Raw genomic sequence first — 13,828 nt, 5'->3', positions numbered from 1 at the left:
CTTTCAGGCCAACCCTTTGCCTCTGGACTAGACTATTCCTAAGCTCTTTACTATTCAATATCTTCTGGGACAGAGATTTCACACCCTGTCTCTCACCTTCAGGAAATTCTTATGGCTACCGTAAATCTTGCTTTCTGCAATTTAAATTGAATTTATTTCCTTTTTCTTTTCACTGTGGAGATGGGAACAGCCCCAAACTAAAAGTGATGCTTTCTTATGAAGGCCAGTACTGAATATAGAGGAAAGATTATTTCCAGTCTGGCATCATTTTTAGCTTTTATATATTAAAACTTCCTGACTTTCACTTCAATATTCATGGTCTCAGGAGATGCTATTCTTTATGGCTCAAATGAAATAATAGTTACATATCTAATATTAATGTTACTATGTCTTTTGCTAACTAGAACCAAATGAGGTACTAAAATAAAAAAATGATTTCACAAAAGCATTTGAAGGCTTTAGCAGATTTGTGTTTTTTTAGTATAACTGTAGTCATGGGACTAGGTTTTTGCCTGTGGTTTGTAGATTTTATCTCATTTTATTAGTCATACTGTATACATGTTTAATTCGTCCATATCTTCCTTATAAATGATGAGAATAGAAACTTGTTCTTTAACACAAGCTGTCTTGCAACAGATTTCAGTGTGTGTAGTCAAAAAACTTTGGTACCTAAGCTAAGAAATGTGCTAGGTATTGGAAAGAAAAAAGAAAACACGTTCTCTGCCCTTGAGGGGCCTATAGTCTAATTGGGAGGAAAGATTATAAAACTTGTAATTATAGAACACTTATAAAAAATATGTGACAGTACCTATAAAATACGATGTTTAATGTGAATTTTATTTTGTATTTAAGTTTAATACAGAAAATATCTTACACTACACAGATCTGTTCTATTAACTAAGGCACCTAAAATGTCTGACTAATTGTTTCATTCTCATTTCTGTTTTTTCATTTTAAAGGTTCAGCAATTCTCTGAAAAAACTTTCCTCTTACAGCTTTGGAAGATTCATGAAAATGCCTTAGAAAGACAGTGTAGTGAAATTATAAACCAGAGGAATATGCTTCTCCAAACCTTTGTAAGCCTTCAGCCGCTAAGAAATGTCTATTTCACTAACTGTATTGAAAAGTATTTAAATATACTTAGGTGTACTTTTAGAAAATTATCTGTACGCATATTGGCAGATAGTCCTGTTCAGATATGGAAAGTATTAAGTGCTATTTAAAACCAGTTGGTAGAGTAATACAGTTTGAAAGAGTTCTATTGGCAGGGATGCAATATAGATATTATTTGCAATTATAATAAGCATTTAAAAAACGGTCAAACTGATTTGAATTGCTCAGGCTTTGAGACCTTGGTTTTAATGCTTTTGAAAGACAGAGAGGTTCACACTTTAGTCATATTACGGATGTTGGTGAAAAGATAGTTTTTATCTTTTTACCTTAAGACAGAACCAATAGACTCAGTAGTTTTAAATGACAGGGCCAGTTTAGGAATGTGACTTATAGTTAATTGACATTTCAAAAGAAAATATATTTAGAAATACTAAAAATATTTATCTGATTTCAGAATCAACAGACTTGGTGGTTACATATGATATGGCCAGTTTCTCAATGCAGTTCACAATCAGTGGACATTTCTTTGAAAAAATAGAAAAATACAATAATATTTAGGTTCGAGCATTGCCCAGAGTTCTTGGAAATTCTTACTTCTTTTTCATGTTGATGTTTCATAGAATGTAAGCTATTTCATAGAACTGAATTGGAAATAAATATAGAATTTTACCTTCTTTACCTATATTTTAAAAGGGTTCTTTGGATTTCCTTGTCTGTTTATTTGTCTTTTTTCTTTAGCGGTTATTCCTTTGAGTATAGATTTTTATTTTCAAATTTGGACATTTAGTTATTTTACCCAATTTCACATTGCAGTGACAGAATGGCACATACGGCTCTAAGCTTAATACACAAACACAGATACAAAGATAAATAGTAGAATTTCTACATCAGTAATACTCCCAAAACATTAAGGATAAAACTTCCACATGGGAATAGTTGGTTGTCATTATGTAATAGCTTCAGCTCTGTTATTAATATTGCTAGAGGAGTAAAGCACTTTGTAATAATACCAGGATATACAATTATATATTTTTGTTGTTAATAATTCCAAATGACTGCACTGTAAATCACTAAAGAAAATATTGTTACAAATTAACATCTATATTTGGTCTTTTGTTTCTGTTTTTTAGGAGGCTACAAAGAAAAAAGTGATAGAAGAGGAGGAAAAATTTATTAAGGAAATTACAGACTTCAATAATGAGTATGAAGTAACAAAGAAAAGAGAGCTGTTGATAAAAGAAAATGTCCAGATTGAAATATCTGACTTAGAAAACCAGGCAAACATTTTGAAAAGAGGTATGAGTACAAAGTACCACCTCATTTATCTATTTGCCACTAACGAAACTAAGTGATTTTGAATCAGTGGATTTTCTAGAAATTTAACTTTTTCACAAGCAATTTGGGTTATTTCATAGCTGTTCCTTTACCTTTTTCTTAATTCTCCTAATGAAAGTGTACCTTTTATTGCGCAGTCCCACGTTCTTTAGAAGTAAGTGTGACAAGAGCATTTAGTCATTCATTCAAGAAGCAAATATCTATTTACTCTCTGTTGCGTGATAGGCACTGTTCTGGGTCATCAGGATATAAAACTAAAAAGTGGAACAATCAAATATGGAAGCAGATATTTATAGTACAATGTGATAGACGCTATAATAGGTATAGGACTGGTGCAGTGATCCTCATTTACCATCAGTACAATTTAAACTAGGAAACAAGGTTACACAGTGGAGTGGGGAGAATTTCATTTCAGGAACATTATATGGTTATTGCAATCTGTGATAAGATTCTGAGCTAAAGTCATTGCCAAGGAGAAGAGAGTGTGAATTAAAGAGATGTGTAGGAATAATGACAGGACTTTATCACTGATAAATGTGAATAGAAATAGAGGAAGTCAGGGATGAATCATAGTTTTCAAACTTCAGAGATTGGGTAGAATATGGTACCAGGAGGAAGAGCAGAGGTAGAGAAAGAAGCCTGTTGGAACTATAGCCTTTTCTGGACAAAAAGATTGAGTTTTGTTTCAGGCATTTTTAGTTGGAGATATCTATGAAATATACAGGGGGAGATGCCCAAGTGGCAAGGGAAAATTTGGTTGTGAAGCTAGTAAAAGATCAGAGCTAGAGTATTAGGCTTGGGACTGAATCCAGAGGAGTTTGTGACCTCATTCAGAGAAAGTATGTAGAGAGAACATAGATGAGGAGTGAAGACCAAAGCCAGAAACTGGGAAAGCGTAACATTTAGGAAAAGAAAGAAGAATGAGACAGAGTAGTCAAAGACGGCAAGAGGAGAACCAGCAGAGAGTAATATTTTGGAAACCAAAAGCAAAAAATGTTTTCCTCAAATTAGCGGAAATCAAAATAGGATGTTAATCTGACGATCAGATGTCAAGAGCAGTATCGTGGAGTAGAACAGTAGAGGAAGACTGGTAGTAATAGATTGGAGTCAATGGGAATTGAGGAAATAGAGAATGAAAATATAAATGATATTCAATGGGAAATTAGTTTTTAATGGAAGCCTTTCTAAAATGTACTCTTACTTTGATGGCTTCAGTAGGTGGAGAATAATAAACACATTTAACTTTTTTATTGACTTGGAGCTATCAGTATGAATAATTTATTATTTTCTTTGCATGTGACAACTATTATTTTAATTACTATTTATTGGGCTTATACTATATAACAATCATCATCATCCTAAAGATTATAAATGCTAATGTCATGTTGATTTAATTTAAATCTTAATTTCACCATTTAATAATTGTGTGATTTGGGGCAACATATTTAACATTTCTTTGGCTCAGCCTCCCCATCTGTAAAGATGGGGGTTAGTAGTAATGACCTTAACAAAGATTGTTGTGAGAATTCAATGAAATAATACTGAAGCACATAGAATGCTGCCTGGCACATAGTTAAGCCCTCAGAAAATGTGGTGATTATATTTTTTAATCTCATTTTATAGATGAAGGAAATAAGGTTCTCAGAGATGAATTACTTTGGGTAGAGAATATAGGACAGAGGCACACATCTGGGAAGCTTTAAAAAATATTAAATGTTTGAATCTCATCCCAGACCTATTGAATCAGAATCTTTGTGGGAGAGGATAGGGAACATAACTTTTTTATAAGTCCCTTAGGTGATATTGATGTGTACTATTCAATAACTACAAGTGTAGAATATAAAGTTAAATAGATACATACTCTAACTTTCTGTGAGAAGTAATGGATATCGCCAGTTCTATTCAACATACTATTAGAAATTTTAGCCGAATCAACTAGGCAAGAAAAGGAAATGAAAGGCATCCAAATTGGAAAGCAAGAAGTAAAATGTTGTCTGTGCCCAGACGATATGCTCGTATATATAGAACAACTAGGGATACCACACACACAAAAAAAAAACCTGCTAGAGCTAATAAATAAATACAGCAAAGTTGAAGTATGCAAAATCAACACAGAAAAGTAAGTTGCATTTCTATGTATGAGCACTAAATGATCCAAAAAGAAAAATTTTTTAAAATTCCATTTATAATAAATCCAAAAGAATAAATACTTAGGAGGTGAAATTTAACCAAAGAGGTGAAAGACTTGTGCGCTGAAAACCATATAAAACTTTGCTCAAAGGAATTAAGTCCTAAGTAAATGGAAAGACATCCCATATCATGGATTGGAAAACTTAACATTGTTAAATGACATTATTACCCAAACTGATCTATAGATTCAATGTAATCCCTAGCAAAATTCCAACAGCATTATTTTCGTGAATAGAAAAACCCATTGTAAAATTCATATAGATTCCTGAAGAATCCCAAAAAGCCAAAACTGTCTTGAAAAATAAAAGTGAAGAATAAAGTTGGAGGATTCACACTTTCTGATTTCAAAACTTACTAAAGTGCTGCAGTAATCAAAACAGTGGTACTAGAATAAGGACAGACATATAGAAAAACGGGATAGAATAGAGAACTCAAATATAAACCCTCATGTATGTGGTGAAATTACTTTTAATAAGAGTGCCAAGACTATTCAATGGAAAAGTACAATCTTTTCAAGAAATGGTACAGGGAAAACTAGATACCACATGCGAAAGATGAAGTTAGGCCCTTCCCTTACACAATATACAAAAATTAGCTAAAATGGACCCAAGTCTTAAGCTTATGAAGTAAAACAATAAACCTTTTAGAAGAAATCATATAGGAAACACTTCGTCATATTGGAATTGGAGATGATTTCTTGGATACCAAAAATACAGCAACAAAAGAAAAAAATACATAGGTTGTATTTCATTAAAATAAAGATCTTTTGTATATCAGAAGACACTATCAAGAGAATAAAAACAAAACTCTCAGAAATAATGGGTTGTGTTTCCTTATGGAAGAAAATATTTGCAAATCCTATCTTTGATAAGGGATTAATATCCAGAATATTTTAAGTAGTCTCTGTACCCAATGTGGGGCTCAAACTCCTGACCCCGAGATCAAGAGTCACATGCTGTATCAACTGGGTCTGCCAGGTGCCCCTAGTGTCCAGAATATATGAAGAACTACAGCTCAACACTAGGAAAATAACTCAATTAAAAAATGGGCAAAGGACTTGAATAAACATTTCTCCAAAGATATGGCCAATATGCACATGAAAAGATGCTCAACATGACTAGTCATTAGAGAAATGGAAATCAAAACCATAATGAGATACCACCTCACGCCTATTAGGATGGCTATTATCAAAACAAATCAGAAGTCTCCACAATATGATATTCACAATGTTCAGGATGCAATCCAAAATCACTCGACCTCTGAAGAATCAGTGAAATGTGACCTAGTATCAGAAGAAAACCATGAGATGCCAGACTCACAGTGATCTAGATATTGGAATTATCAAATATTTTATAGCAGCTATTATTGAGCTATGCTCAATGAATAAAGGAAAATGCACTTGCAATAGATGAAAAGACAGGTAATCTCAGTGGAGAAATAGAAAGCGTAAAAAAAGAACATTTTAGAATGTCAAAATACATTATCTGAAATAAAAATGTCACTGATAAATGAGGAGTTAAGATGGTGGAGAAGTAGGGGGACCCTGGACTTTCCTAGTCCCTCAAATTCAGCTGTGTTGAGGTCAGATCACTTAGAACACCCAGGAAGTCGATCTGCAGACTGGCAGGAGGATCTCCAAGGTTGGAGGGAGACAGTGTGGTAGTTGCGAGGTACATAGAAGTGAATTGGGGGGAGAGGAAAACAGCACTCCTGAACCCTTTTCGTGGAGAGACAAAAGGGAGACTAAGGGGGGTTAAGAGAGTGCGGCATCAGTTTGCAAAAGAGGAAAACCTCTGTGGACAACAGACTGGGGAGTGAGAAGTACTGAGTGTTGCAGGGTTCTTTTTGCAAACAGTCTTCAGAGCTCAAACTCTGAGGCTTTGGAAGTGCCTTTCTCCAGAGTGGAGCGGTGGTGCAAGCTCCTGCGGGGAGGGAGCCGGCCCCAGACTGCAAAGCATGGTGTAGAGATCTCTGGGGTGCATTAAGAGAGAACTTTCCCTTCCTGGAGTACTTTTGGAAGAGGGTATATTGCCTCCCCAAGGACAAAAGACCCTGAAGGTGCCAGCAAAAGGCCTTTTAACAGTAGGGGACAGAGGTGCACCCAGAGGGAATACAACCTTTGCTGCTTTTAGCAGTGCTATACCATAGATTCCACAGATTGCACAGGTGTGGGCCTGATTTTCAGGGGCAAAGAACTTCAGAGTGTGGAGAAACTCTATTCTAGAGAAGGGGGCTGGGTCTGAAGAGCCAGGGACTTTAAGACTTGAGTTTTGAATCCCAGCCTCACACCAAAGAAAAGATGCAGGAGAGTTGCGGTGCAGGGTGAGTCAACTGCCCTCACAATTCTGTGAGGGCTGCCTGAACAGTAGGGGGTGTGACATCCCCAGCCAAGGGATGAGAGATTGAGGTGGTGCCATTCCCCCCGCCCCCATTATCAACAAGATGGGACTTCAGAGTGCAACACAGTGGCCCCCAGTGGAGGTGGGACCCACTTACACCAAACCCTATCCCCCTATGCCTGGCAACCACTTATTCACTGAGGTAAGACTGATGCTGAGCCAATGCAGCAGGCTTCTTCTCTTCCAGAAGACCAGAGCAGCCAGCACCCTGTGTGAACCAAGTATACTGAAAATCGAATGCTTCAAAACAGCATCTGCAGTTCTGGTGGAAACAGGATCAGACTTACTTTTATTCTTTCTTCTTTTTTTTTCATTTGGAATCAGGTTCATGTGTCTTGTTTGTTTTTTTAAATTTCCTTCTCTTTTTTTAGGATCAAGCTTCTTTTTTTTCTTTCTTTTTTTCTTTTCTTCTTTTCTTACCCCCCCCCCCACCCTCTTCTTTTTCTTTGGAATCAGTCTTATAGTTTGTTGTTGTTGTTGTTGTTATTGTTGTTGTTGTTTTTACATTTTGTTGTTGTTGTTCCCTTTCCTTTTATCTTTTTTGGGGATCAGTGTTTTCTTTCTGTTTTTTTTCCAAACAAATTAAAGCACATTTTAATGACCAAATCAAAGCTCACCTAAAGGTCCAAACACCCCACACAGCAAGTAAGGAAGAACTCTGTGGAGTACTGGCCAGTGGGAAAAAGCAGGCAAAGCACAACAGCAGAGTGCACACAGCTTACATCAGAAACACTTCCTGAAGTGCCAGGTTCTGAAGTGTATGAGCCCTTTTGAATATAGCATTACTCTCAGGTTCAGGAAATATAACAAGCATTTAAAACATGTAGAAGACAGAAACTTAGCCAAATGACAAGACAGAAGAAGTCTCCCCAAAAGAAAGGTCAAGAAGAAATTACAGCCAGAGACTTGCTCAGAACAGACATAAGCAATATATCTGAACAAGAATCTAGAACAATACTCATAACTACTAGCTGGGCTTGAGAAAAAAAAAACACAGAAGACACCAGAGAAACCCTTGCTGCAGAGATCACAGACCTAAAAATTAGCTGAAATCAGAAATGCTATAACTGAGATGCAAAACCAACTGGATACAGTCACAATGAGGGTTGAAGAAACAGCAGAGAATAAGTGATACAGAAGATAAAACTGTGGAAAATAATGGAGCTAAAAAGAAAAGGGAAAGGAAACTATTACCATGAGGGGTGATTTAGAGAACTTAGTGATTCCATAAAATTAAACAATATCCATATCATAGGAATCCCAAAAGAGGAATGGTGGTAAAAGGAGGCATAAGGTTTATTTGAACAAATTATAGCTGAGAACTTTCCTAATCTGGGGGAGGAAACAGGTATTCAGGTCCAAGAGGCACAGAGAACTACCCCCAAAACCAACAAAAACAAGTCCACACCATGATATATCATAGTGAAACTTGCAAAATACAAAGATAAAGAGAGAAGTCTGAAAGCAGCTAAGGACAAAAGGTCCTTAACCTACAAGGGTAGACCCATAAAGTTAGCAGACCACTGAAACTTGTCAGGCCAGAAGGGAGTGGCAGGAAACATTAAATGTGCTAAATTAATTCAGCAAGGCTGCCATTCAGAATAGAAGGAGAGATAAAGAGTTTCCCAAACAAACAAAAACTAAAGGAGTTCATGACCACTAAACCAGCCCTACAAGAAATTTGGGGGGGACTCTTTGAGTGGAGAAAAAAAAGAAGACCAAAGCAACAGATACTTCAAAGGACCAGAGAACATCACCAGAAACACCAACTCTACAGGTAACACAATGGCACTAAATTCTTATCTTTCATTATCACTCTGAATATAGACTAAATGCTGCAGTGAAAAGACATAGGATATCAGAATGTAAAAAAACAAAAACAAACAAACAAACAATAAATAAGATCCATCTATATGCTGCCTACAAGAGATTCATTTTAGACCTAAAGACATGTGCAGATGGAAAGTGAAGGGATGGAAAAACATCTACCCGTCAGCTATATATTAAAACAAAGACTGTAACAAGAGATGAAGAAGGGCATTATATAATTAAGGTATCTATCCATCAAGAAGATCTCACAATTTTAAGTATTTATGCCTCCAACTTAGAGAACCCAAATACATAAATCAGTTAACAACAAACATAAGGGCATTGATAATAATACCATAATAGTAGGAGACTTTAATGTCCCATTTACAACAATGGACCAATCATCCAAGCAAAACAATGACTTTGAATGACACACCAGACCAGATTGACTTAACAGGTATTCAAACCATTTCATTCTAAAGCAGCAGAATACACATTCTTCTTGAGTGCCCATGGAACATTCTCCAAAATAGATCACATACTGGATCACAAATCAGCCCTCAACAGGTACAAAAAGATTGAGATCATACTATGCATATTTTCAGATCACAACACTATGAAACTTGAAATCAACCACATCTTTATCTTAATAATAAAGATTAGAGCAGAAATAAATGATAGGAACAAACAAAAACAACTAGCAAGACAGGTCATGAAACTATGAGCTGGTTCTTTGAAAAATAAACAAAATTGATAAACCCCTAGCCAGACTTATCAAAAAGCAAGGACCTAAATAGATAAAATCATGACTGAAAGAGGAGAGATCACAACCAACACCACAGAAACACAATTTTAAGAGAATACTGTGAAAAATTATATGCAAACAAACTGGGCAATCTGGAAGAAATGGACACATTCCTAGAAACATACAAACTACTAAAACAAACAGGAAGAAATGGAAAATTTGAACAGACCCATACCCAACAAAGAAATTCAATCAAAATTCAAAGATCTCCCAACAAACAAGAGTAATGGGCCAGATGGCTTCCCAGGGGAATTTTACCGGACATTTAAAGAAGAGTTAATACCGGCCTCATTCAACGCGGCGTTAGCTCTCCAGGTAGCTGTTTCTTTGGCAAGCGGGGCCGGGCCCATACTGAAGCAACTATGTCTAAGGGACCTGCAGTTGGCATTGATCTTGGCACCACCTACTCCTGTGTGGGTGTTTTCCAGCACGGGAAAGTGGAAATAATTGCCAATGATCAGGGAAACCGAACCACTCCAAGTTATGTCGCCTTTACTGACACCGAACGATTGATCGGTGATGCTGCAAAGAATCAAGTTGCAATGAACCCCACCAACACAGTTTTTGATGCCAAACGCCTGATTGGACGTAGATTCGACGACGCTGTTGTCCAATCTGATATGAAGCATTGGCCCTTCATGGTGGTGAATGATGCTGGCAGGCCCAAGGTCCAAGTAGAATACAAGGGAGAGACCAAAAGTTTCTATCCAGAGGAGGTATCTTCCATGGTTTTGACAAAGATGAAGGAAATCGCAGAGGCTTACCTTGGGAAGACTGTTACTAATGCTGTAGTCACAGTACCTGCCTATTTTAACGATTCTCAGCGTCAGGCTACCAAAGATGCTGGAACTATTGCTGGTCTTAATGTACTTAGAATCATCAATGAGCCAACAGCTGCTGCTATCGCTTACGGCTTAGACAAAAAGGTTGGAGCCGAGAGGAATGTGCTGATCTTTGACTTGGGAGGTGGCACTTTTGATGTGTCAATCCTCACTATTGAAGACGGGATCTTTGAGGTCAAATCTACTGCTGGAGACACCCACTTAGGTGGAGAAGACTTTGACAACCGGATGGTAAACCATTTTATTGCGGAGTTCAAGCGCAAACACAAGAAGGACATCAGCGAGAACAAGAGGGCGGTCCGTCGCCTCCGTACCGCTTGCGAGCGCGCCAAGCGTACGCTTTCTTCCAGCACCCAGGCCAGTATTGAGATTGATTCTCTATATGAAGGAATCGACTTCTATACCTCTATTACTCGTGCCCGGTTTGAAGAATTAAACGCTGACCTGTTCCGTGGCACGCTGGACCCTGTAGAGAAAGCCCTTCGGGATGCCAAGCTAGACAAGTCTCAGATCCACGATATTGTCTTGGTGGGTGGCTCTACGCGTATCCCCAAGATTCAGAAACTTCTACAAGACTTTTTCAATGGGAAGGAGCTGAATAAGAGCATCAACCCTGATGAGGCTGTCGCTTACGGTGCAGCTGTGCAGGCAGCCATCCTTTCTGGAGACAAATCTGAAAACGTTCAAGATTTGCTGCTGTTGGATGTCACTCCCCTTTCTCTCGGCATTGAAACTGCTGGTGGAGTCATGACTGTTCTCATTAAGCGCAATACTACCATTCCTACCAAACAGACCCAAACCTTCACTACCTACTCTGACAACCAGCCTGGTGTACTCATTCAGGTTTATGAAGGTGAGCGTGCCATGACCAAGGATAACAACCTACTGGGCAAGTTTGAACTCACAGGCATACCTCCTGCCCCCCGTGGCGTTCCTCAGATTGAGGTCACCTTTGATATTGATGCTAATGGCATTCTCAATGTCTCTGCTGTGGATAAGAGCACAGGAAAAGAGAATAAGATCACCATCACAAACGACAAAGGTCGCTTGAGCAAGGAAGACATTGAGCGCATGGTCCAGGAAGCTGAGAAGTACAAAGCTGAAGATGAGAAGCAGCGAGACAAGGTGTCCTCCAAGAATTCCCTTGAATCTTATGCGTTCAACATGAAAGCAACTGTTGAAGATGAAAAGCTTCAGGGTAAAATCAACGATGAGGACAAACAGAAGATTCTGGACAAGTGTAATGAGATCATCAACTGGCTGGATAAGAACCAGACTGCAGAGAAAGAAGAATTCGAACATCAGCAGAAAGAGCTGGAGAAGGTCTGCAATCCCATCATTACGAAGCTGTACCAGAGTGCAGGAGGCATGCCTGGAGGAATGCCTGGAGGCTTCCCTGGTGGTGGAGCTCCCCCCTCTGGTGGTGCCTCCTCTGGGCCCACCATTGAAGAGGTTGATTAAGCCAACCTGAGAATAGGTCTAGCATTGTTCCACACAAAACATTTGAAGGACCCAAATTTGTAGCAAATTCCATGGCAGTGAAGTTGAGCTGCTATAGTTAATAAACTGGGCATTCTTGATACTTGAATATGGAATATGTGCACAAGGAAAGGAAATACAACATTGCACTTTATAAGCACTGTATTGTTAAGTGGAAAATGCAATGTCTTAAATAAAACTGTATTTAAAATTGGCAAAAAAAAAAAAAAAAAAAAAAAAAGAGTTAATACCTATTCTTCTCAAACTGTTCCAAAAAAAAGAAAAAAAAAGAAAAAAAAAAAGAAAGAAAGAAAGAAAAGAAAAGAAAAAAGAAATGGAAAGAAAGTTTCCAAACTGATTCTATAAAGCCAGCTTTTCCTCGATTCCAAAACTAGATAAAGACTCCACTAAAAGGAGAATTACAGGCCAATATCCCTGATGAATCTGTATGAAAAAATTCTCAACAAGATACCAGCAAATCAAATTCCACAGTGCATTAAAAGAATTATTCACCATGATCAAGTGGGATTCATTCCTGGGCTGCAGAGCTCATTCAATATTCACAAATCAATCAACATGATGTACTACGTTAATAAGAAAGGATAAGAACCATAGGAACCCTCTCAATAGATGCAGAAAAAACATTTGACAAAATACAGCATCCTTTCTTGATAAAAAAAACTTCAAGAAAGGATAGAAGAAACATGTATCCACATCATAAAGGCCATATATGAAAGACCCACAGCTAATATCATCCTCAGTGGAGAAGACTGAGAGCTTTCCCCCTAAGGTCAGGAACACAACAAGGATGTCCACTCTCACCAGTCTTTTTCAACATAGTACTGGCAGTCCTAGCCTCAGCAGTCAGACCACAAAAAGAAATAAAAGACATACAAATTGGCAAAGAAGAAGTCAAACTTTCACTTTTTGCAGATGACATGATACTCTACATGGGAAACCCAAAAGACTCCACCAAAAAACTGCTAGAACTGATACATGAATTCACCAAAGTCTCAGGATACAAAATTAATGTACAGAAATTGGTTGCGTTTCTATACACCAATAATGAAGCAGCAGAAACAGAAATTAAGGAATCGATCCCATTTACAATTGCACTAAAACCATAAGATAACTAGGAATAAACCTAATCAAAGAGGTAAAAGATTTGTACGCTGAAAACTATAGAAAGCTTATGAAAGAAATTGAAGAAGACACAAAGTAGAAAAACATTAGATACTCATGGATTGGAAGAACAAAATGTCTATACTATCCAAAGTAATCTATACATTCAGTGCAATCCCTATCAAAATAACACCAGAACTCTTCACAGAACTAGAACAAACAATTCTAAAATTTGTATGGAACCAGAAAAGACCTGAATAGTCAGAGTATTGTTGAAAAAGAAAACCAAAGCTGGACGCATCACAATTCCAGACGTCAAGCTGTATTACAAAGCTGTAATCATCAAGATAGTATGGTACTGGCACAAGAACAGACAAATAAATCAATAGAACAGAAGCAAGAACCCAGGAATAGATGCATAAATGTATGGCCAACTAATCTTTGACAAAGCAGGAAAGATAGCCAATGGAAAAAAGATGGTCTCTTCAGCAAATTATGCTGGGAAAACTGGACAGTGATATGCAGAATAATGAAACTAGACAACTGTTTTACACCATACACAAAAATAAATTAAAAATGGATAAAAGACCTAACTGTAAGACAGGAAATCATCAAAATCATGCAGGAGAAAACAGGCAGCAACCTCTCTGACCTTGGCACAGTAACTTCTTACTAGTCATGTCTCAAGAAGCAAAACTGAGCTATTGGGACCTCCTCAATATTAAAAGCTTATG

At 37.4% G+C, this 13,828-nt stretch overlaps 2 protein-coding genes across 2 annotated transcripts in view; both read left to right on the top strand.

The window, feature by feature from the left end:
• CCDC172 (coiled-coil domain containing 172) overlaps positions 1–13,828 on the top strand; it is a 59,896-nt gene that overhangs the window by 23,290 nt on the left and 22,778 nt on the right. The window contains exons 3-4 of the mRNA XM_030334621.1: positions 960–1,076; positions 2,244–2,409. Of these exons, the coding sequence (XP_030190481.1) occupies positions 960–1,076; positions 2,244–2,409 (283 nt within the window). The remainder of the gene's footprint in view (positions 1–959; positions 1,077–2,243; positions 2,410–13,828) is intronic.
• LOC115527172 (heat shock cognate 71 kDa protein) lies at positions 9,932–12,213 on the top strand. Its single transcript, XM_030334620.1, has one exon. The coding sequence runs from the start codon at positions 10,014–10,016 to the stop codon at positions 11,952–11,954; it is 1,941 nt and encodes a 646-aa protein (XP_030190480.1). The 5' UTR covers positions 9,932–10,013; the 3' UTR covers positions 11,955–12,213.

The sequence above is a fragment of the Lynx canadensis genome, chromosome D2 (assembly GCF_007474595.2).
Source record: "Lynx canadensis isolate LIC74 chromosome D2, mLynCan4.pri.v2, whole genome shotgun sequence".
NCBI lineage: Eukaryota > Metazoa > Chordata > Mammalia > Carnivora > Felidae > Lynx > Lynx canadensis.
Note: the sequence above shows the minus strand (reverse complement) of the source record. Positions and strands in the feature narration are given on the sequence as shown.

What these genes read in the sequence shown, in the direction of transcription:
- LOC115527172 (XM_030334620.1), top strand. Translation starts at nt 10,014, where the DNA reads ATGTCTAAGGGACCTGCAGTTGGCATTGATCTTGGCACCACCTACTCC.